This window comes from Saccopteryx bilineata, chromosome 1 (assembly GCF_036850765.1).
Source record: "Saccopteryx bilineata isolate mSacBil1 chromosome 1, mSacBil1_pri_phased_curated, whole genome shotgun sequence".
In the NCBI taxonomy this organism is placed as follows: Eukaryota; Metazoa; Chordata; class Mammalia; order Chiroptera; family Emballonuridae; genus Saccopteryx; species Saccopteryx bilineata.
This window is the reverse complement of record NC_089490.1, coordinates 319246050-319272132: the sequence shown is the minus strand read 5'-3', so window position 1 is coordinate 319272132 and position 26083 is coordinate 319246050. Positions and strand designations below refer to the sequence as shown.

General features: G+C 37.9%; 1 protein-coding gene across 2 annotated transcripts in view; it reads right to left on the bottom strand.

Moving 5' to 3' along the window:
* PGR (progesterone receptor) overlaps positions 1-26083 on the bottom strand; it is a 101301-nt gene that overhangs the window by 9027 nt on the left and 66191 nt on the right. For both annotated transcript variants that reach the window (XM_066253669.1, XM_066253670.1), the window contains 2 exons: positions 10823-10967; positions 4011-4141 (listed from right to left, as the gene is read on the bottom strand). In XM_066253669.1, the coding sequence (XP_066109766.1) occupies positions 4011-4141; positions 10823-10967 (276 nt within the window). The remainder of the gene's footprint in view (positions 1-4010; positions 4142-10822; positions 10968-26083) is intronic.

The window sequence follows — 26083 nt, the reverse complement described above, 5'->3', positions numbered from 1 at the left end:
TTCTGTCCGTTTCTATCACAACAAGTTTCGACACATAAGCACATGTTTATTTGGCGCATGTGTGCCTCTCTATTTTTATCACTTAATGTATACATACTGACATAGCAAATTAACTAAAACAAAGTTGATTCACGTTAGTTTTATGTGTGAAGTGATAGTGTACCCATGGCTACTGATAAAGTTCATTTACGCCACTGTAATTTTTACAAATTTCAACAAGGAAGAAATGCTACAGAAGCATGTCTGTCGCATCCACCATATTCCCCGGACTTAGCATCCTCTGACTATCACTTGTTTTTGTCCTTACAAAATTTTTTGAAGGGCAAAAAATTCAAGAATGAAGAAGATATCAAATAAGCACTGGTTCAATTTTTCGCATCAAAAGATAAAACATTTTTTCAAAAATGGGATATACAAATTGCCCTCACGCTGGCAAGAAATCATTAATAATAATGGCAATTATATTATTTAATAAAGTTTATTGACGGTAAGAAAAATTTTGTATTTTGTTTTATTCCAGAAACAGACAGAACTTCCCGGTAGACCTTATATATATAATTTTAGTGTTTAGGGCTCTTTTTGTTATTCCTTTTATCATAGTATTCAGTTCTTCATTTTAGCAGTACACCACATTCTCTTATCTTTCTAAGATGGGTGAACTTTCTTATTTTTCTGAAGTTTTCGTCTCCATGGTTTCCTGGTCTCTATCTCCTCCAAGTTCTTTTTTTCCTGTTTTATCTTTGTCTTTGATGTCAAAAGTATCCATCAGATGACTTGGTTGTTTACTTATATTCAAGAGTGGAAAACTAAAAAGCTGATTGACAGTTATATTTGAATGGGTAGTGTTTATTGACTGTGAGCTTTAGTGCAGGGCAATCTGTTTGAGCTATTCCAAAGAGAAATTCCTGCTATTAGCATATTTAGTTCTTTTGTTTCTGGCTAAACAGATTCTGCAAAGAAGAATCTTTCATTCTGGAGGATCTCAATTTAGAAGGCAATGTACTGGGAGACATGTGGGAGATGTGTGCTGTCTCAATCTTTGGTCTATAAATCCTCACTCTCAACAGTACCTGTGGTTCACCATTACAGCTTTCCTCCGTTATAGCCTCTTCAGGGTATAAATTTACAATCTTTGTCCCAGTTGGAGAGAAACAACTGGCATAGGTGGGTGATACTTAGAAACAAACTTTCAGCAGACATTCTTGTTTTTAACTTAACCTTCATTCTACTTTCAAAATATCATTAATGACACCAACTGAAGAATGTGCCAGGGGTTCAGTGATACAAATAAAGGTGCTTCTTGGATTTTCTTACTTTGGCTTAGAATTCAATCTTCTTAGGTATGCTAAATTGCTTCTGCTTGCTGGCTTACAAAATTTTATTGCTATTGATTCTTCTCTCTCTCTCCCTCTTAATTTTTATTTTTAAAAATCTTATAACTAATATTTTAGTGTAGTTTTAGAGGAATCAATGGAAAATGTCTCTGTTCAATTTACCATATCTTCCTGGAGATTTCTATTTTAGTTTTTCATGGCAAATGGGGGGCTTAACTTCTTATGTATCCAATCATCAAACTTTCTTTCCCTTTGCCAACTTTCTCATTATATTTGCTTTTAAAAAGGTATTCCTTATTTGAGATGCCAAAATTATATATATTACTGTCAGTTTATTTTTTAACAATATAAGTATTCACATATAACCTGATTATCTGGTATTTATTTTAGAATATAATTTCAGCTAAATATCCAAATGGAGTTTTTTTAAAATATACAGCTATTTTTTCCCAACAATGTTTATTCCATTCTCATTGATTTGTGATGTTTCTATTACACGATATGAAGTTCAAATAAACACTAGCCAGACTTGACTAACAATCCAAAATACCTATATTCTTTTTATTAATTATTGTAGCCTTTTAATTCCCTTCCCTGCTCCCAAATTTTGTAATGCTTATCTATTTATTCTTTTCCTTTATACTGCTCTAGTGATTGCAGAAGCATATGTCAAGATATAGCTTTTATTTGCCTGAGCACTCGAGTGATAACAATGAGCAGAGCCCTCCTGTTGACTGGCATTAGACATGTAATGAGAAGAATAAATACTTAGAATTTTTTTGTTGTTGTTGTTAAATTACTGGGATTTTGGTATAGTTTGCTCTACAGCATAATGAGCCTATCCATAAACACAGAATTATGTTAATGTGTTTATGGATATGTGTTTATGGACTATCTAGGACATAACAGCTATCAGATTCATTACTATCAAGAAAGAAATTAACTGCATAAATTTAATATCACAGAAGTTAACTTCTTTCTTGACAGTAATGAATGGTATAGCAGCTATATCATACATGATACATAAAGTGGACTAAGCTTATTGACATAAGACTTCATGTACTTTATCAAATTAAGCTTGAAGGTCTTTGCTCCAAATAGGGTTTTCAAGGGGGAAATAATGCTATGGTTCCTTAGATTCTGAATTGGTCCCTGTCTTTGCAAAAATTTCATGAGGGTTTAGCTTTTCTGTCTTTCCTCCTGATGTGTTATTCCTTTACCCCCCACCATTTGAGACATGTGCCACTAGGAAGAAGTTCTGCAAAGATACTGCTGAGAAAGACCCTAGGCTTCCCTTCTACCTAAGATCTTAGCTGTCTGTTGTTATCCTTCAGATTACAATGAATAAAGGAAAGATCCATTCAGAGTCAAGGGCTGAGCTTACCTGTGCATGGAAAGGGCACAGAAAAGGGCAAAAGGTAAAGCAGTTTTAAAATTTTTCTTACCCAGACCCTTGTGGATCCACCGTGGCAAAGGTACATGTGTTCTTTTTTTTTTTAATAATTATTATTTTTAAGTGAAAGGTGGTAGGCAGAGAGGCAGAGACAGACTCTGGCATGCGCCCTGGCTAGAATCTACCCGGAAAACCCCCTACAGGGCAACACTCTGCCCATCTGGGGCTGCTGCTTGGTTGCTCGGCAACTGAACTATTTCAGCACCTGAAGTGAGGCCACGGAGCCATCTTTAGCGCCCAGGACCAAATTGCTCAAACCATTCAAGCCATGGCTGTGGGAGAGGAGGAGGAGGAGGAGGAGGAGGAGGAGGAGAGAGAAAGAGAAAGAGAGAGAGAAAGAGAAAGAGAGAGTGAGAGAAGAGGGAAGGGAAAGGGTGGAGAAGCAGATGCTTGCTTCTCCTGTGTGCCCTGACTGCAAATTGAACCTGGGACTTCCACATGCCAGGCAACACTCTACAGCTGAGCCAACTGGCCTGGGCCCATGTGTTCTTTGTGTATGAAAAAAGTAATGAAATAAAATGCCTCTATCTTCTGGTAACCAATGCTGTGTTTTATAATGTACTATTTTCTTTTTCTTCTGAGTTTACAGCTCTGGTGCATTTCCATGCCTCTCTTGCAGTTAAGGTGGGCCATGGAAAGTGGTTGTAAATGTCACAGATGCTTCCAGATTACCCTTCCAAACCTTTTCTCACTTAGTATTCATCTTCTAGTCAGAGCCAATGGAAGACTCCAAGCTGCTAGAGAGGGTGGAGTCCCTGCATGAAAGGAGCATGGGTTTTCCTGCTAATCCACTGCACTATGACTGTGAGTGATAAACCACTACTGTATTATGCTGCTGTTCTTCGTAGTTATTTGTTTTAACAGCCTATCCTGACATAGGGAATATTCCCAAATTTGTGTAGTTTATATAGGAAATCCTTTGTGGGATGGGGTAGAGAGAATCATAGGCTGTGTTTATGCAATATTAATTAGTTTATAAAAAAGCCACTTAATAATTTTTTTTATCAAAAAATGAAATTGGTTGAATCGATAGGTTATTTTAGTATTATGTGATTGGTAAAACCTGGGAAATATGAAGAAATTTTATTAATGTCTATGACAGTACATTGGGTGTTTCTCCTTTGCAGTTACAATAGAAGATTCATATCTCATATACAATCGTATGATCATATAGTTGTTTGGGACTTTCCTAATGAATTAAAAATTAAGTTACTTATACTCACTTGTATTAAGAAGCAGCAACACTTTCATACAGAGAAACTCTTCTTGGCTAACTTGAAGCTTCACAAACTCTTGTGGAATCTGCCACATGGTAAGGCATAATGAATAGAACGATGATTCCTTCATCCGCTGTCTTCCATCACACGCAATATCCCAAAGAAGAAGCAACAAGAAAAAACACACACACAGAATGTTGGCCAGTTTGTGTAATTTGTCAAAAAAAATATGAGATTTAGTAATTATCTTCTTTATTATTGAAAAGAACTTTAATAAAGAAACTCAATATTTGGGATCTTAAATGTCAATTTTTTCATAATACTGAATTGTTGAAGTTAATAAAATTTAAAGTTAAAAAATCATATTAAATACACAGTGACCAACGTTAACATTTCTCGTTTTTATCATCACAGTTTAGACACCTAAACCAAGAAGCTATAGGACTAAAAAATATGAAGCTAAGGAATGCTCAGCAAATTATTTACTAATGGATCCTTTTTTCCTGTGCAAAACAATACATGAAATTTGGTGTACAATCCAATAGAAAAATGGATTTACTTTACAGAGACTACCGTATGTTATAGTTCAGTGTGCACCTGACCAAGTGGTGGCGCAATGGATAGAGTGTTGACCTGGGATGCTGAGGACCCAGGTGTGAAACCTCGAGGTCGCCGGCTTGAGTGTGGGATCATAGACATGACTCCATGGTCACTGTCTTGAGCCCAAGGTTCCTGGCTTGAGCTATAGGTTCGGTAGCAGGATTCAGCCAGTTTGCACTGGTTTGACAGAACCGATACCTAATGTTTTGTTGAGTTCTACGAACCAGTTGCTAAAATGGCACTTGTAATTAGGGTTCTCTTTAAGGTGGGCACCTGGGCAGCCGCCCAATGTGGAAATCATAAATTCACATTCCTTACTCTTTTTTAATGTTCATCTGCACAACAGTGTATTCTTCTTTTTTACCCATCACCCAAAGTCAAATCATCCTCTATCACCTTATATGTATCCCTCTTTATGCCCCTTCCCATCCTCATCCCCCTCCTTCCTGCTTTTCCCTTCCCCTGGTAACCACTGCACTCGTATCTATGTCCACGAGTCTCAATTTTGTATTCCACCTATGTACGTATGGAATCATACAGTTCTTAAATTTTTCTGATTTACTTATTTCACTCAGTATAATGTTATCAAGGTTCATCCATGTTATCTTAAATTATACTATGCCATTGTTTCTTATGGTTGAGTAGTATTCCATTGTAATATATATATATTACAATGGAATACTACTCAACCATATATATATTACATATATATATATATATACACTATGTCTTCTTTATCCCATCCTCTATTGAAGGGCACTTTGGTTATTTCCATGTCTTGGCCATGGTGAATATTGCTGCGATGAACATGGGGATGCATGTGTCTTTATGTACCAGTGTTTTTGAGTTTTGGGGGTATGTACCCATAGAGGGATTACTGGGTCATATGGTAGTTCTATTCTTAATTTTTGGGAAACCACCCTACCTTCTTCCATAGTGGTTGCTCTAATTTACATTCACACCAACAGTGAATGAAAGTTCCTTTTTCTCCACAGCCTCCCAAATGCTAGTTATTACCTCTCTTGTTGATAATAGCTAATTTAACAGGTGTGAGGTGCTATCTCATTGTATTGTAGTTTTGATTTGCATTTCTCTAATAGCTAGTGAAAATGAACATCTTTCCATACATCTATTGGCCATTTGCATTTCTTCTTGGGAGAAGTGTCTGTTCATATCTTCTGCCCATTTTTTTTATTGGATTGTTTACTTGTTTGTTGCTGAATTTTGGGTTCTTCATATATTTTGGATATTATCCCCTTATCTGAGCTGTTGTTTGAAAATATCATTTCCCATTAGGTTGGCTGTTTGTTTTGTTGTCAGTTTCTTTTGCTGTGCAGAAGCTTCTCAGTTTGATATAGTCCCATTCACTTTGCCTTTACGTCCCTTGTCTTTGGAGTCAAATTCATAAAATGTTCTCTATTGCAAAGGTCCATGAGTTTAGTACCTATGTTTTCTTCTATGTAATTTATTGTTGCAGATCTTATATTTAGGTCTTTGATCTATTTTGAATTAGTTTTTGTGCAAGGGGACAAACTGTAGTCAAGTTTCATTCTTTCACAAGTGGTTTTCCAATTTTCGCAGCACCATTTTTTTGAAAAGAAGAGGCTTTCTTTTCTCTGTTGTGTTTTTTTTTTTTTGCTCCTTTATCAAAGATGATTTGTCTGTATAATGTGGTTTTATTTCTGGGCTCTCTGTTCTGTTCCATTGGTCTGTGTGTCTATTTTTCTGCCAATACTATGCTGTTTTGATTATCGTGGCTCTGTAGTATCCAATATAATTTGAAGTCGGTATTGTAATGCCTCCAGCTTCTTTTTTTTTCCTCCCTCAGGATTACGTTAGTTATTCGAGTTTTTTTTATGGTTCCATACAAACCTGGTGATTTTTTGTTTCATTTAAATAAAAATGACATTGGAATTTTGATGGGAATTCCATTAAATATGTATATTTCTTTGGGTAATCGGGCCATTTTAACTATATTTTATTCCTCCTATACAAGAACATGGGGTATTTTCCATTTCATTGTGTCTTTTTTGATTTCCTTTTAATGCTTTGTAGCTTTTGGATATAGGTCTTTTACAGTCTTTGTTATGTTTATTCCTAGGCATTTTATTTATTTTTTGTTGCAACTGTAAAAGGGATTTTTTTCTAGTTCACTTTCTGAAGTTTCATTGTTGGTGTATATGAAAGCAATAGACTTCTGTATATTATTTTGTATCCTGAGACCTTACTGTATTGGTTTATTGTTTCTAATAGTCTTTCTGTGGAGTCTTTGGGGTTTTCTTTTTTTTTTTCTGAAGCTGGAAACAGGGAGAGACAGTCAGACAGACTCCCGCATGCGCCCGACCGGGATCCACCCAGCACGCCCACCAGGGGGCGACGCTCTGCCCACCAGGGGGCAATGCTCTGCCCATCCTGGGCGTCGCCATGTTGCGACCAGAGCCACTCTAGCACCTGAGGCAGAGGCCACAGAGCCATCCCAGCGCCCGGGCCATCTTTGCTCCAATGGAGCCTTGGCTGCGGGAGGGGAAGAGAGAGACAGAGAGGAAAGCGCAGCGGAGGGGTGGAGAAGCAAATGGGCGCTTCTCCTGTGTGCCCTGGCCGGGAATCGAACCCGGTCCTCCGTACGCTAGGCTGATGCTCTACCGCTGAGCCAACCGGCCAGGGCCTGGGGTTTTCTATATACAGAATCATGTCATCTGCAAATAGTAAAACCTTTACTTCTTGGCCCTGGCTGGTTGGCTCTGTGGTAGAGCATCGGCCTGGCGTGCAGAAGTCCCGGGTTCGATTCCTGGCCAGGGCACACAGGAGAGGCGCCCATCTGCTTCTCCACCCCTCCCCCTCTCCTTCCTCTCTGTCTCTCTCTTCCCCTCCCACAGCCGAGGCTCCATTGGAGCAAAAGATGGCCCGGGCGCTGGGGATGGCTCCTTGGCCTCTGCCCCAGGCGCTAGAGTGGCTCTGGTCATGACAGAGCGATGCCTTGGATGGGCAGAGCATCACCCCCTGGTGGGCGTGCCGGATGGATCCTGGTCGGGCGCATGAGGGAGTCTGTCTAACTGCCTCCCCGTTTACAGCTTCAGAAAAATAAAAAAATAAAAAAAATCTTTACTTCTTTTTTCCTGATATGAATGCCTTTTATTTCTTTCTCTTGTCTGATTGCTCTGGCTAGAACTTCCAGCACTATGTTGAATAGCAGTGGAGAGAGTGGGCAGCCTTGTCTTGTTCCTGATTTTAGAGGAAAAGTTTTGAGTTTTTTACAATTTAGTATGACGTTAGCTAATGGTTTGTCATATATGGCCTTTTTTATGTTGAGGTCTTTTTATTCTATACCCATTTTATTGAGTGTTTTAAAATAAAAAAAAATGTATTTTATCAAATGCTTTTTCTGTATCTATTGATAGGATCATATGTTTTTTGTTCTTTGTTTTGTTAATATGGTATATTATAATAATCGTTTTATGTATGTTGAATCATCCTGGTGCTTCTGGGATGAACCCCACTTGATCATGATATATTATTTTTTAATGTATTGTATTCGATTTACAAGTATTTTTGTTAATTTTTATTAATTTTAGTTTAATGTGTTAACATGGATTCAAGTGTCCCACTCAATATATTGATAACTCCCTCACCCCACTCTCTTATCTCCCATTACCTCCTTGATCCCCTTCACCCTAACTCCCTCCCCCCTTCCCTTTGGGATTTGCTGTCCTGTTATCTGTATCTATGTGTTATGTTTATATAATTTCACTAATCCCTTCATCTTCTCTCATCCATCCCCTTATCCCCCTTCCCTCTGACAGCTGTCCCTCTGCTCCCTGTGACCCCACCTCTGCCTCTATTCTGTTCCTCAGTTCACTTTGTTCATTATATTCCACATATAAGTGAGATCATATGATACTTTTCTTTCTCTGCTTGTAGTTTTCTGTTTTGTTTTGTTTTTTTGTATGTCCTTGTCAGGTTTTCCTATAAGGGTTATGTTAGCCTCACAAAATGTGTTTGAAAGTATTGCTTCTTCTTCAATTTTCTGGAAGATTTTAAGAAGGATGGGAACACATCTTCTTTGAATGTTTCGTAGAATTCACTAGTGTAGCTGTCTGGCTCCAGACTTTTATTTTTGAGGAGGTTTTTTGACAGTTGTTACTATTTCCTCTCTGCGTATGGGTCTATTTAGGCTTTCCACTTCTTCATGATCAGACTAGGAAGATTGTATAGTTCTAGGAATTTATCCATTTCTTGTAGATTGTTGAATTTGGTGGCATATATACAGTTTTTCATAGTATTCTACAATGATCCTTTGTATGTCTATGATAACTGTGGTAATTTCTCCTCTTTCATATCAGATTTTATTTATATGACTCCCTTCTCTTTTTTCCTTAGTGAGTCTTGCCAAGGGTTTCTCAATCTTGTTGATCTTTTCAAAGAACCAGCTCTTTGTTGTATTAATTTTTTCTATAGTTTTTCTGTTCTCTATTTCATTTATTTCTGCTCTAATTTTTATTATTTACTTTCCTATGATTTTTTTGGGTTGCCTTAGTTCTTCTTTTACTAATTTTTTTTTTTTTTTGGATTTTTCTGAAGCTGGAAATGGGGAGAGACAGTCAGATAGACTCCCACATGTGCCCGACCGGGATCCACCCGGCACGCCCACCAGGGGCGACGCTCTGCCCACCAGGGGGCGATGCTCTGCCGCTCCGGGGCATCGCTCTGCCGCGACCAGAGCCACTCTAGCGCCTGGGGCAGAGGCCAAGGAGCCATCCCCAGTGCCCGGGCCATCTTTGCTCCAATGGAGCCTTGGCTGCGGGAGGGGGAGAGACAGAGAGGACGGAGGGGGGGTGGAGAAGCAAATGGGTGCTTCTCCTATGTGCCCTGGCCGGGAATCGAACCCGGGTCCCCCGCACGCCAGGCCGACACTCTACCGCTGAGCCAACTGGCCAGGGCCCTAGTTCTTTAAGATGTGATGGTGTTTACTTTGGCTTTCTCTTGTTTTTCGATCTAAGCTTATGATGATATGAACTTCCTTCTTATTACTACTTTTTTTACAACAGCGTATTCTAAGCACCCATAGTAATTCCATCCATAGGTGAAAAAAGTTGCAAGTGAGGATGCCAATCAAGAAGCAATATAGAATATTTTAAATAACAGTTTTATTGTTTTCTGCCAGGTATTAATATTTTTATTAATATTTTAAAACTCTTATAATCTAGTTTTGTATACCTCTTTTATTATTCTTATTTAAGTATTATATGCATGAAATAATTACCTTTTGGTATATCCTTTTTTTATACTTAAAACAGTCATTAGGGCAGAGAACCAGTTGATAAATTATTTGAATCCCACCACTGAATGGGTTACTGGCTTGGCTGGAGCCCTCCAATCAAGGCACATATGAGAAATAATCAATAACTAAAGTGCCAGAACTACAAGTTGATGCTTCTCATCAGATCTCTCCTTTCCTGTCTATCTTACTATCTCTCTCTCTCTCGCTCACTTAAAAAAATAAAAAAAAGGTTATATATAGAAAATTAACCAGTGTAATTTAAATGTAATCAAGCAAATTGGGATATTTATCTTTCAGTTTTTCAAATAAATCCCCAGTATGTTTTATCCTCTAAAGAGAAATGTCTACCTTTTGAAGGTAAATCAGTACTTTCAAGCAAATTATTTAGAATTACTTTATTATCTTCATTAGTACCAAGTTATAAAATTTTAATTTGATAGATTTCATCTTTAAGTGCATTTCTTGAAACATTCTTAAAAGTTCAAATATTGTCTTTCAAACAACTCTATAATGAAACAAAAGGAAAACTCCAAATATCAAATTTACTTATAAAATTGTAAAATTTTATTAATATTGTCAAATCAAGTTGTAAGTGATATGATGTAGTAATATCAATTGATATGAGGTAATTCTAAGAAACCTTTCAGGAAAACTAAATTTGTGATTATCTCTTGAAATGTAATTTTCTTTTTTTTTTTTAAATTTATTTATTGATTTTAGAGAGAGAAGGGGGAAGAGAGATAGAGAGATAGAGAGACAGGAACATCAATTTGTTGCCGCACCTGCCCTGACTGAGGATCAAACCCACAACCTTAGTATAGGGGGATGATGCTCCAAACCACTGAGCTATCCAGCCAGGGCTATTAAAATGTAATTTTCAAGATTATCCTACATATTCATTTAGAATAATAAGAACAAAAAAAGTCATGTTACTACTTACTCATTTAGTATTAGATCAGGTGCAAAATATAGCATCTTCCCACTGACATGTTTATAGGATCTCCAACCTAGTCCAAATACCATTAAGCTCATCCAAGAATACTGTATGAGAGTTATCTGGTCATCAATATGTAAGTTTCTAAAGCCTGTAAAACAAATTAAAAAAATGAAATGATCACTTGTGTCAAAGTGTTGAAAATACATAGAAAATGGAAAATAAATATAAGTAGAGTAATATAATATTTTCAACTTCAATATATTCTACATTAAAAATCATGTAACAAATGATAGATCCTGAAAAATTTAAAAGGAGCAGCAATTTTGAAAAACATTAAAATTAGTCACTGTGATTTATCATTTTTGAGAATTCACTAATTGAATCAATCATCCATCACTCACTCATGCAACACACATTTATTGAGAAACATTTGTGTACTGAGCATTATGTTAAAATGCTTGGGTTACAAAGATGGATCAGATGCATCTTCTCCTTATTTTTTTTATTCATTTTGAGAGAGAGAGAGAGAGAGAGAGAGAGAGAGAGAGAAAGCAGGAAGCATCAACTCCCATATGTGTCCCAACCAGGCAAACCCAGGGTTTCAAACCGGTGATCTCAGCATTCCAGGTTGATGCTTTATCCACAGGCCAGACACATCTTCTCCTTAAAAGAATCTCACAAGTCAATAGAAGAAACAAGCTCATGAGTGCAGTGATAGAGAAGGTTAGAGGGAGTACACTAGGAAATTGGAAGATCAGGGAAAACGCACTAAAAGAGAAAGAGATAATGCCCAAGCAGAATATAATCAGTTTGTTGAGGAAGCTAATTTTTTTAAAGAATTAAACATAAACTGATTTCATAGTATAAAACCACTGTTTTTAATTGTGCTGCATCTAACTTTACTTTACATTCCTGAATTATGAGTTGGGTAGATTGCATAGTTTTCTGGTCATTCATTTATTTTTTCAGATGGTTTAAGATGTGTGGAGATGTGTGTGTGTGTGTGTGTGTGTGTGTGTGTGTACGAGCCGAGAATGCTCTGGTCTTTCATACCTTCACAACCTCCTTTTTTAAAAACCTTTCTCCGGTATTGCTGGCAGAGGGAGGATAACAGAGAAAAAGAAAATGTATTGTGATATAAATGATCAAAGTCTTCTATCATCTCTTTCCAATTCTCTTTTTCCCTTCTTGGATGAAGATCACCAGCTCAGCACCGATGCATTTAAAAGAGGGAGAACTAGAGGTAAGCTTGGAGATGTAGGCTAAACTAAAGTCACATGTGGATAGTCTTTATGTCTATTAAAGGAGCAATGAGAGACAAAGAGTCTAATTTATATTATGGATGCTCCTTGGTAGCTATGTGGAGGGTGATTTCCAGGGAATAAGCCTGGAGTTAGGGAAAGAATTTGGGAGTATTGGCAAAGGTCAGGTGAGAGATGATAAAGCCTGATAAATGTCACAGGTAGGAATAAAGAAGACAGGGTGCAAAAAAGAAATAAAGAGTAAACTAAAAAAAATTTGGCAAATGAATGTATATAGGTAAGAGGAGAAAGTTGCAAATAGATTTTTCAGTACTTTACTTGAGTGAAAAATTAATGTGATAAAGAAGAAAAAACAGGCTAGAAAAAAAAAAAGTAAGTTTTAGATATGTTTGAGGGACCTCCGGAACATCCAGATGGTAGGTGGACATATGAACTAGAATAATGAAGAAATTGCTGAGCTAGAAATATAAATTTAGAAATTATTTGTATTTGAATGTAACTGCAATAATGAGAGTGGATGAAATCTTTTATTATAGGTATAGAGAACAACAAGTGATTTGGCACATCAACCACTTTCCATAAAGCTATTTAATAATGTCTATTCCCCCTAAGAATCCAGAATCCATTGAAGTTCATCTAAAGTGACCAATTTAAAAAGTAAAACCAAAGCAGCCCTGGCCGGTTAGCTCAGTTGGCTACAGTGTGATCCTGAAACACCCAGGTTGTGGGTTTCATCCCTCATCAGGGCACAGAAGGGAAGGAACAAATGAATGCACAACTAAGTGGAATAACAAATGAATGCTTCTCTCTCTCTCTCTCTTCCTCTCTTTGTTTCTCGAAAATCAATAAACAAATAATTTTTAAAAAGTCAAAGCAAAGCAATTTCTTAGCTCTCAAGGGCAAAGGATATTTATTTCCTGATTCTGTTAATCATCTCAAGCTCAGTGACAGAAAAGGTTATCTTCTCTTCCTACACACAAATAGCCCCATCTTCACATGAATAGCAGGAATGTATATATTTCATATATATGTTATATACCAACAAATATGTATTTGTCCAAAATATATGTCCAGAATATATTTCATATGTTATTAGAGATATATAACAAATTATTATATTCACAGCAAGTTAGGTTCAATTAATCAGATGTATTAAAACATTAACATATTTTCACCATCATTTCTGATATATATTTTACTCTCTGTACCTTTCTTTTACTTCTTGATTGATTTTTGAGAGAGAGAGAAAGGGAGATAAAGAGAAATATTGATAAGTGTTTCACTTATTTATGCATTTATTGGTTGATTCTTGTATGTGACCTGACCAGGGGTCAAACCAGCAACCATGGTATATTGGAATAATGCTCTAATCAGCCAAAGTCTCTGTACCTTTCTTAGTCAATGTTATAATTTTCTATAGAAAGCAGTACATGTAATTAAGTATTAGACTTACTATACATACATTCTTTTTACTCTACAGCTTTGTTACATGTTAATCTGAGTAGTTTTAAAAATCTGACAAAATTATGTAAAAATTCATTTGTTCTTTAAACAACATATTTTGCTTATATTTACATACTTGTATTTATTTTATCCTTAAATTTTTTTTTTGCATTCTGGGACTATTAAGGCCTAGATGTTATGAAACAATTTTATTATAATACAAAAAGCAGATCTTGCTGAAATAACATAAAACTTATAAAATTATCAATATTTATAGCAGAAAGTGTACTGTTTTCATTTAGCAGAAAAAAATATGACTCAGAAAATAGCTTTATTCACTCTATTCTTTAGGGAGCTTATCTGTGAAAAATGTACAAAGTTAAACTGATTTGAACATGCATAGTCCAGAAGTGAAATTTTTTCCCAATTAACTACAATACCATTTATTACTTTATACTGAAACAAAGACGGGAACACTGAGATCAAATTCCTATTGATAATGATCAGGTAAACTCAATAAATCTGAGATGATTATCAAAATGAAAACCTTCACATAGAGAAGTGATGGATGATCCCTAATTGTGTTTACTGAGTTGTAAAGAAAAATACCCCCTTCTTTTGTGTGACTTGACCTGAATAATTTTTGACAAAAGCCTTGTTACAAGCTGTCCAATACTTAATATTTTAAAATATTTAAAATTAAAAGAGTACAGAAAAGACATGGCTCATATAACTTTCTAGGTTCTCCTATCTTCCAGAATTCTGATAAAATATATAGGTTTGGCTTCTGCAGAAACTGTCATATATTGAAACAGTAAATGTACAACAAAGGCAGAGCATTAAATACCTCAGCACCTTCTGACACAAAGTGTAAACTTTGAGCAGCACAAAAGAGTTTCAGCACAGTAAGAGCAATCACTAACATAGGTGTGTGACTTATTAATTAAGAACAAAGACTGGATGCTTAATGGTCTAAGGCAGCTCAGTTCTTTTCATATCAAAGCCTTAAGTTTCATAGATAATCTTTAAGCACCTTTTTGAGATGAAGCATTATGCTTGAAACTAGGCATAACGATTGGGAAGATGCTGTTTCTGTCTTTAACACTGGTGGTGGTGAGACAGACAACAAAAGGTAGAACATAACTGCCACTCGGAGCAAGAGTGGTGTGGTTGGTAAAGGTAAGGGTGAGGAAGGAGAGCAGAGGTCCTTCGACTTAGTCTGGAGGCTCAGGAAAATCTTCCTTCGCGGGAAATCACAGGTGATTATAATCCTGAAGGCAAATCAGGGATCAGCCAAAAGAAGATGTAGGAAAAGGGAAGGGACTTCAGGTGTCCCACAGAAGCAATATGGGCAAAAGAGAGCAGGAAACTGAGCAAATAGCATTATGGGACCTGAATCTTAGAGGTGTTTGAAACACTGCAAATTCAGGAGCCATATCACAGAAGGGCCTTGGATAATAAAAGAAAGAATTTTGGGCTTTATTCTGAAAAGGGTGTAATATAATTAATTACTATTGTTTTAGATGATTTTGAGGGCAGGATAGGGGATTATTTCGGGACAGTGTGGAAACTGTCTCGTTGTGGTAACTGGCTCATTGTGGGTGAAGAGAAGAGGGGTACAGTGCAAATTAAGGAAAAAATTATGAGGATCTAAACTAAGGGCAGTAGCAGTGGAAGTAGCATGTATAATGAATCATATAATTAATAAATAGAGATGAAAGAATTTGATAACTCACTGGACAGAAGGTGATGGAGAAAAGTGAGCTGAGAGATATAGTCAAGATTCTATCTCAGGGTGCCATTTCAAGAAACAGAAAATGGTTTTAGGTTTATGGAATAGGTTTTGGCTGACTTGGAAGTTCATCCAGGTGGAAATGTAAAATAACCAGTTGAAATAAGCTCAGTAGATGGTCTGGGTTGATACTATATATTTAGGACTTACCAGAATATGATTATTGAAGACAGTCTAGGAATGAGTTCATTCAGACTGTGTAGAGTAAGAAACTAATGCCATATTTATGGTGTGCGTGGAAGAACACATCTACAGAGGAAACAAAATATTTAAATTGAGAGAAACACTATCTACCTCGAAGGTAAGTGATGAATGCCAAAGGAATAGTTTCAGCAAGAAATGGTTTTTGTCAATGGCCTAAGAGGCATGTGGAACATGGTAAGGACTGGTAGTATTTATTTGATTTGGTAAATAATAATTTTGTTAACACTGGAAAAAAATAATTTCAGTAAAATAAGATGTTTGGAAAATCATTTTTTGAAAGTCTTTATAAAGTATTATTAAAGCCTAACTTTACTCTTTATAGGCTAATCTCATTTCTTTCCCATCACTTATTTTGGGGGAAGTAATTTGATTTATTCATTACATTTCGGAGGAAAAAAACCCTTTGTCAAATATGCAGTGGCTGTCACTGACTCAAAAGATATTTTGGCATCCTTCAAAGGCAGAAAATGAGGCAAAGGACTGGTCAGCCTTATGGTACTGATGATTACAAGCAGTCTGGCTGAGACCAAGAAGTACTTATTCAAAAATGTAGTCTTTAAATTTGACAAAGCATTGGCCTGAATAGACCTTTTTAACTAAATGAATAGAAGAATCAAAATCAAATTTATCAAAAGGAAATAATATCCCCAAACCTCCTGCTACAATCTATTGATATATAGGATGAAGAATATGTAACAGTGAAACTGATTTAGGAATGAGTACCTATTAATTTAATTATCAAAGCCTACCCTGACTTGTAAGATTCTGCTTGATTTACCCATCACTATGCCACTAAATTTATGTCTGCTACTCTCTCCAATATAAATTTATTTTCACTGTTTTTTCTTTAGTACTTGGATGATAAGACCCCCCCCCCAGAAGGCTAGTACTTATTGTAGTCATGTTTGAGCAATAAGCACAAATATACTTTCTCAATCAGCAGCTAAAGAAGGTTGTGATATTTTTTATGTTATTAAGGAACTCTCATATTTGAAAAAATTGGGAACCATTATGCTGGTCTGATTCATTCTTCACTAAACTAACACTTTCTTTATTTCACATCAACAGCCCCAGTATTCCTTCTGTCTGCAACATTTTCTCTTCTCTTCATGAGTTATCAAAGTCTCATTTCCTTTTCTTTTTTTATTAAATTTAATGCAGTGACATTGATAAATCAGGGTACATATGTTGAGAGAAAATATCTCTAGATTATTTTGACATTTGATTGTGCTGTATACCCCTCCCCCAAAGTTAAATTGTCTTCTGTCACCTTCTATCTGGCTGAAGGTCCAATTTAACTGACACTTTGTCTCAAAGACTTCTGTAATCTGTAATCCCTGAAGCCAAAAATGTTCTTCTGTCCCCCTTTTCTTTTTATCTGTATCTTATGTCACTTTCATTATAGTTGTTTGGGTATCTTATCTATCCCATTGGATAGAACATTCCTTAACAGAAATGTATGTCTTGTTCATTTTTAAAATTTTGCAAACACTTGTGTTGCTTCACTCTCTAAATAAGAATTATTAGAGAGTGTTGCTTCACTCTTTAAATAAGAAAATATTATCCATTGAAGTTACAGCAAAAAGTATATGTAAAGTTATTCATATATGGATATATTTTGTCAGATGCAATGTATCCTTAAAGGTCATTTGTAAATGTGCTGTCTTGAGGCTAAAGCATCCTTCAAGTCTCCATTAAATAGTGACAAGGGGAAAATTCTGAGATGTCCTAAATTAAATTATAGTGGGCCAGAGAATGAAAGAAAAAGTCAAGAGTAATCAACTAGTTATTAGTTGTAGGTCAATTAAGCCACTGCTTCACATTATGTTGGAACTTTGAATCAACTACCAGGTGGCTATTTTTAAAAAGGTAGCCAGCTATCACTTCATCCTGCTTCCGCAATGACTGTTGCACACAACCAATCAAAAGTAGTAAATGTCTTCCTTATGGACTGTACGCCAATCCTAAAACTGCCTGACCATCAGGTTTTCCTGCCCTCCCCCTTATCTGTTGTCAGTGTAAATTGTCAAAAACAACTTATATCTTTCTTCCTGAAAATGTAAAGCATAAAAGAGCCCCTCACCTTTAGGATGGCGGACATGACTTCTCCATGTAGCCCTGCTGTTGAAGGGTTATACTTCATGCCCCAGGACCTGGTCTTTTTCTGACTACCTTTGGCTAAATAAACCCTTTCTTTTAGAAATGCTTTCAGCTGTGAAAGTTCTTTCTGTTTGTTAACAATAGAAACAAAGATATCTCTGAAATACTATGAGAGAGATATTAGATAAACTACAATTAATCTAACAAGTCCAAGAAAATAGAAGAGCTAGACAAAAAAGAAATGAGGAAGTCTTGACCTGGCAGCAAGAACCCTCTCAGGGACCTACAGATCCATGCTCTGGTGCCCTCATGCCTACTGTCACCATTGTGATGGTTCTCATCTATAATAAATCTGATCTTAATCTAACTTCCCAAATACATTTTCTTATTGTAAAAGAATGACCTGAATGTCTAACATGTTTTCCTAACAGTATCTCTTTTGTTTGTACTTTAAATAAGTAAACTGACATTCTGGTGCATTAGTAAACTTCATTTAACAAAGTCCAGCTTTCACAGAGCAATAACACATGAGTAAATGGAGATTCAAACAGAGTCAAGATGGCAAGAGTAGTTATACTCTGAACTCACCACCTCTCACAAACACAGAAAATTACAACTAAATTATAGAGTAATCATCACTAAGAACTTCCTGAAGACTAGCCCAATAGAATTTCTATAACTACGGATATAAAGAAGCCACATTAAGATGGATAAGAGGGACAGAGACGTGGTCTAGACAGATCCCACAACCATGGTGTGATGATTAATAAGTGGGAAGAACAGCTCAACTATGTAGGTCCACCTAAGGAGTGAGGGGTCCAATCCCCAGCTTGGGTTTCCCCCCTGGGGCACCTGAGAAGTTCCATAACATTTTTCTTCGAAAGTCAGTGGGGATTATATCTGAGAGAGACAAAAAGCTGCAGAAAATGGAGACACTACTATTAAAGGATTCACACACTTAGTTACTCCTGTAAGTTGCAGGGCAGAGGCAGCAGTTCAAGAAGCACCTGGGTCATGTAGGGAAAGGAAATTAACTAACTTTAAGTTGAGGGCTGGTGGGGCAGAATTTGAATTCTCAGGAGACAAAAGCACTGGCAAGCACCATTGTTTTTTTTTGCTGATCTCTCCTCTCACTCAGCTGGCCCTGTGAAGGCTGGTACAAAATGTGTCACTGTCCATTAACCTAATACCACTTGCCAAGCCCACATCATTTTCCCAGCCTTGGCATCTCCTGAGACACTGCCCTACTCAATCTGCTTGCCAAGTAAGAGCCTCTTCCAGTAATTCTAGACCCTCCACATGAGCGGTGGCTTGCCTAGGCTCGGTTTTCAAATAGTCTCAAAGGTCTGCAAACCCCACACAAGTGGCAGCCGGACTCACATAACATGGTAAACTCTCCCAAAGGACCACAATCCTCATACAAGTGGTGGCTAACCTCAATTGGAATTGTAGTTCCCACCAAGTGCCCCCAAAGCCTGGCACAAGTGGCAGCCAGTCTCATATTTCAAGGTAGCTCCAACTAAGCAATGCCAACCCAGGTTCAAGTGTCAACCATACTCATTGTAGCTTCTCTCAAGCCCCTCCAAGCCTGGCACAAGCAGCAACTAACTACAGATCATGTTGTAGCTCTTACTAGGCAACCCCAAACTTAGCAAATATAGCAGCTAACTTTGGCCCCCACAAGAGCCCCTGAGAAGAGCCTCCATACCCTACACACCTAGAAGCTGGCTTCAGACTGCACCAGAGCCACGGCCAAGCAGCTCCACAACTGATAAACCCAAACAGCAGCCATGAATAGCAATATAGCTCTGCTAAAGTGACCCTCACTCCCTGGAGTCAGCACCCACACAGCAGCTCATCAAATGTAGTCACAATCAATCCTTAAAGTCAGCCTCCTGAGGGTTAACTCACCCACTGATGTGCCAGCAGCAGTTGAGCCCAATTATAACAGGAGGACACAGGCAACCCACACAGGAAAAACAACTTGAACACCTGACTCAGGTGATAAGAGGTATTGTACTACTGGACCCCACAGGATACGTTCTATATAAGGCCATTATTTCAAGCCTGAGAGATGTATTTCATATACCTAATCATAGAAATAACTACACAGAGCCAGCCAAAATGAGAAGATAAATATCTCCCAAGTGAAAAAATAAGACAAAACTCCACAACATAACTAAACAAAATAGAGACAAGCAATATGGCAGGTCAAGAATTCAAAACATTGATGATAAAGCTGCTCAGAGAACTCAAGAGAATAGATAAACTCAGTGAGAACTGCAACAAAGAGACAAAGAATATAAAAAGAACCAATCAGAAGAATAACTGGATTGGAAAAAAAGCACAGTAGAGGAAATCAACAGCAGACTAGATAAAACAGAGGATCTAATCAGTGATCTAGAAGGTAAGTAATGATGTACACCCAATTATATAGAGACAGAGAGAGAGAGAGGGACAGTTAGGGACAAACAGGAAAGGAGAGATGAGAAGCAGCAATTCTTCATTAAGACTTCTTAGTCTCCTTAGCTCTTCATTGATTGCTTTCTCATATGTGCCTTGACTGGGGGGGCTGCACCAGAGCAAGTAACCTCTTGCTCAAGCCAGTGACCTTGGGCTTAACCCAGCGGCCTTGGGCTTTAAGCCAGTGACCATAGGGTCATGTCTATGATGCCACGCTCAAGCCAGCGACCCCTGGCTCAAGCTGGTGAGCCTGTGCTCAAGCCAGATGAGTCTGTGCTCAAACCAGTGACCTTGGGATTTTGCACCTGGGTCCACTATGTCCTAGTCCAATGCTCTATCTACTGCACCACTGCCTGGTCAGGCCACCATGACATAAATGTCCATAAATGTCCAGGCCACAATGTCCATAAATGACAAATTTATGGAACAAAACAATATTAGTCTAAGAGGAAAATTCCTAGCAATTCAGGTCTACCTCAAGAAACAAGAAAAATCTCAAATAATTTAACCATATACCTAAAAGAACAAGAAAAAGAACAACAAATCCCAAATTGAGAAGTTATAAAGATTAAAGCAGAAATAAATGAAATGAGTCTAAAAAAACAATAGAAAAGATCAATTCAACTAAATGCTTGTTTTTTCAAAAGAAAGAATTGATAAACCTTTAGACAAACTCATCAATAAAAATAGAGCCCAATATATATAAAATCAGATATTAAATAGAAGAAGTGACAACTGACACCACAGAAATAGAATGGATTGTAAGAAAATACTAAAGACAACTATATATGTCAACAAGTGGGACAGCTTGGAAGAAATGGATACATTTCTAGAAAGATACAATCTTTCAGAGTGAATCAGGAAGAAACAGAAAATCTGAACACACCAAATACTAGTAATAAAGTAGAATCAGTAATAAAATATCTCTCAATAACAAAAGTCTTGGACCAGATGGCTTCACAGATGAATTTTACCCAAGAGTTATAAAAAAGAAAAAGAAAAAAAGAATTCCTACCTTTTTGAACTATTCCAAAAAATTGAAGAGGAGGCAAGGCTCTTAAACTCATTATACAAGTCCAGAGTTACCTTAATACCAAAAATAAAAATATTACAAATATAAATAAACAACAGGCTAATATCCCTGATGAACATACATGCAAATCTCCTCAAAATAATCTTAGCAAACAAAATTCAGCAATACGTTAAAAGGATCATAGTTCATGATCATGTGACTTTTATTCTAGGATGCAAGGTAGGTTCAATATCCACAAATCAGTTAATGTACTATATGTATCACACTAAAAAAAAAACCCCAAAAACCAGAAACTCAGCAAAGTGGGAATATAGGGAATATACCTCAACATAATAAAGGCCATGTATGACAAACCCACAGCCAACATGATGCTCAGCACTGAAAAGCTAAAAGCTTTCTCTTTAAGATTAGGAACTAGATAGGTATGCCCAATATAATCACTTTTAATCAACCTAATAATATCCTAGCAACAGTTTTAGAAAGAAAAAAAAAAGAGGCATCAGATTGAACAGGATCAGGCAAAACTATCATTATTTGCAGGTGACATAATACTATATAAAGAAAATCCTAAAGATTCCAAAAAGAAACTGTTACATCTAATAAATGGATTCAGTAATAAACAAGATACAAATTAATATTAGAAATTGGTTGTGGATTCCAAGATGGCAACAGAGTAGGCAGCAGATGTACCAACTGCCACCTCCCAGGGTCAAATAGGATTACAACTTAATGTAAGAACAATCATCTTGTCTATAACCAAGGATCACAGAGTAGCCACAATGAGACTAGTAGGAAGGGTGGATATGTGGAAAGGGCTGCCCCGATCCCAGGAGCAAGTGGTGGCAGAGAGTCCAGTGAGAATTTCACTGCAGGGAGGGTCACCCTGGGAGGAGAGGGTCCTAAGCCTCAGGCCAGGTGCCCCAGCCTAGAGCCCCAGAGCCTAGAGGAGGTGCCCACACAGCATCTAGCAGTGAAAAGAGCCAAGGTTTCCTTCTGTGAGAAAGAGACAGGACTCTTGGAAATGCATGGTCCATCTTAAAGGGCCAGCACAGAAAATTTCATTCACAGTCACATACCCGGGGCTCCTGCAGGGGAAGGCTGAGGGACTAGAGTTGCGTGAGGAAAGGGTAAAGTTGGTGTCCCAGGGAGAGACTTTGTGGGGTATAGCCACTGGAACCCCTGTGCTAAGAAATTCTACAATATTGCAGCTGCCATCTTTCTATCTTTCTTCTCAGAATGACAGGGCCATTTTGAGAAGTCAGCCAGGAAGGAGGTGGCGCATCAGTGACCCAGTTCTCTGGCATTGAGACTGGCACTTTCCCCTGCATGCTCCCAAATATATGACTGGTGCTTTCCCTTCACAGGAGACTCAATAGAAACTTTCCGGACTTTAGCCAGACCACACCTCTGGGTGTCTGAGGTCATACCGACTGGACTCCTGGGCCACACTCTACTGAGGTCTGGGAATAAGTCTGGACAGATTGACACCTGGGCGGAGCCACAACCACCACCCTTCCTGATCCATGAATTAATGCTGACTCTAGAATATATCAGAAGTTGTTTCAGTGGCTGAACCCAACAAGCAGCCAGCAGACAGAAGCTGCAGGAGGCAGGACTCAGGGAACCTTGGCCTTCCCCCCAGCTACAGTGTGAATAAAAGTCAGCCTAGATGTTCAGCTCAGTATTTCCATGAGCACCTGGGCCCAGCAGAGACAGCCACAAACTCTGGATTGCTTGGGGCCCCAAGAAGATTGCTGAGGGCCAGTCATGGGCAGTGTCTTTCACTGGTCTGCACCAGGTTCCTGCCAGGAAGGCCCAGGGCTGGCACATCCAGTGGCCAACTACGAGAGCATCAGTTCAGGACCTAATAACCCTTGCCGGTGGCATGTCCTAATAAAGGGTTCCTCACACCTGGCCCAGTTGAGGCAAGTTCTGCTTTCTGTGGTCAACACCTACATAGCAGCTCATGAGCACTGGACAGGGTGGAGCTTCACAGTCAACTGGCCAGGGTGCTGAATGTCCTGCCCTGCTGGGCTAGATTCCATAGGGGGAAGGGACAGAGGCTTAGAGCATGGACATTTAAAGTATGGGTACCCACATGCCCATTGTTGAGTCTGGTTCAGGGACTTAGCCACTATCTTGGGGGGCACAGTCAGCCCGAGGAGAAGACTCTCTCAGTCTTCCTCTCTGAGAACAGGGTCTCACCAGTAGGAAGAACTTCTGCAGAGGGGACTATCAGCCCTATTCAATCTGAGCCTGCTTTCACCTTGCTGGGGGGAAATAAAATTTGAGTATCCAGCAGTGGTGGAGGGATTAGGCTCTGGAGTAGCGGCCACTTTCCCCGTACTGAGCTCATGACCAAAAGACCCCTAAATTAGGGGGATCCACTAAGATTGTATTGCCAACCTCAGCTACCCTAAACTACCAAGTTTGCAACCCATAGAGGCGTTGATTGAGTGAGGCCAGTCTGAGCCCACACTAAGCAGTATTTCTACAGAAAACTTTGTGGGAAGACCAGGCAGCTAAAATAGGAGGTGGAGCAGCTGAAAAGTGGAGCCAAATGTTATGGAGGTTGGGGATTTTATGGAGCTGCTGTCATCTCTAGGCAGGAGGAAGCTGATCCTTATACACAGTTTGGCCCCTCCCATACTACCCAGGCACAGGAAACACAGATACAAACAGTGAACAGACTGGTAACTCCAGACAGGTAGCCCACGGCAGGTTATAAACAATGGCTGATGCCAACCCAAGAAGATCTAGAACCAACACAACTAGTAGTGGGTTGCAGAGAGTACAAACACTAGACTCAGCTAGCTACACAAGCAGCACACCTAAAGGAGGAGTCCAGGAGGCACCAGACACTGTGGAGAATAAACATGCCCAACAGGACAGACACAGCACAGTGTCAAATACACATGATCAAAGTTGACCCTTAGAGTCAACCAGCCTGAGGGGATGACAGCACCCATGAAAGGACCAAATATATTCAATACTGACATACAACAGGAGAGTAAATACTAAGCTCAAGAAGCATTCCTAGAGCAAAAAACTCAGGTGGCCTGGAGGTCAGTACCACTGAGTCCATCTTTCTCATGAAGACACCACTAACAAATTTCAAAGTCAGATAGATCTACCTAATACACAGACAAAATGGGCAGACAAAGAAATATGACTCAAATGAATCAACAAGATAAATCCCCAGAAAAAGAGATAAATAAAATGGAAGAAGCAAACTATCAGATACAGAGTTTAAAATAATAATTTTTAGGATGCTCAGGGATCTTAGAGCAACAATGCATGGTTATAATGAGAACTTAAAGAGATAGCAAGCATCAAAAGGACACTGAAATCATAAAAAAGAAGTAGTCAGAAATGACAAATACAACATCAGAAATGAAGACTGCACTAGAAGGAATTAACAGCAGGCTGGATGAAGCAGAGGATCAAATCAGTGATTTAGAGGACAAGATAAACAAAAGCACAGAAGCAGAGCAGCAAAATGAAAAGTCTCAAAAAGACTGATGAAACTCTAAGAGACCTCTATAACAACATGAAAAGAAACAACATCTGCATCATAGGGGTTCCTAAAGAAGAAGAGACTGAATAAGGGATAGAAAGTATGTTTGAAGAAATCATAGTGGAAAATTGCTCTAAAGTGATGAAGAAAAAAGTGACACATGTTCAAGAAGCACAGAGAGTCCCAATAAAGAGGAACTCAAGGAGGCCTACATCAAGCCACATCATAATTAAAAGGCCAAAGTTAAGAGACAAAAAAAAAAAAAGATTACTAAAAGCTTCAAGGGAAAAGCAGTTAAGTACCTACAAAGGAGCCCCCATAAGGTTGACATTTGACTTCTCAACAGAAACACTAAGGCCAGAAGAGATTGGAAAGAAATATTCAAAGTGATGCAAAACAAGAACCTACAACCAAGACTACTTTATTCAGTAAGGCTATCATTTAAAATTGAAGTTGAAATATAAAGCTTCCCAGACAAAAAAAGACTCAAAGAATTCATTACAACCAAACCACTACTGCAAGAAATGTTAAGGGGTCCATTATAAAAAGAGCAAAGGAATAAAGAAATCAAAGAATGAGCATTGTAGATTTAAAGAATAAAATGAAAATAAATAAGTATATGTCAATAATAACCTTAAATGTAAATAGATTAAATGCTCCAATCAAAAGACATAGGGTAGCTGCATGGATAAGAAAACGGGACCCATACATATGCTGTCTACAAGAGACCCACCACAGAGCAAAAGTTACACATAGACTAAAAGTGAAGGGATGGAAAAGAGTATTTTATGCAAATGGAAATGAAAAAAAAAAAGCTAGCGTAGCAATACAGTGGTCCCTCGTCTATCATGGGGGTTAGGTTCCAGAATCCCCCACGATAGGCAAAAATCTGCGAAGTAGCAACCTTATATTTATTTTATTATTTAAAAATATTTTAAGGTTTTACAAACCCTCCGCACACTCTTATAAACCTTTCCCACATTTCCCACACTTAAAACGTTCTATGCTCTTAAACACTTTCTACATTCTTAAACCTACACCCAGGGTACTGAATACAGTGCTGTGGTTGGTCCCCTCCCATACATCAGCCAATAGTGTGCTGTGTACGATCTCATGTGGGCAAACTAGCTCACTTGGAAATGGCCGTAGCTGCGTTTTCCATAAGTGCAAGTCTTTGTCTACTCATCTGCTATACGCTACATATTTTATTTCAAGTTAATATATATTTTAATGTGTTCTAATTAATATTTTTTATATATTTTTAATTGTTTTCAGTTTTAGGCTAGAAAATCCTTATTTTACCACATAAAGTTAAAATAATAAATATATAAAAATACCTATATACCACAAAATTCTGCAATACAGTGAAAAATCCATGATACAAAATTAGATATATACAATTTAAAAATCTGCCATACACTGAGACCATGAAAAATGAACGGCCACATGG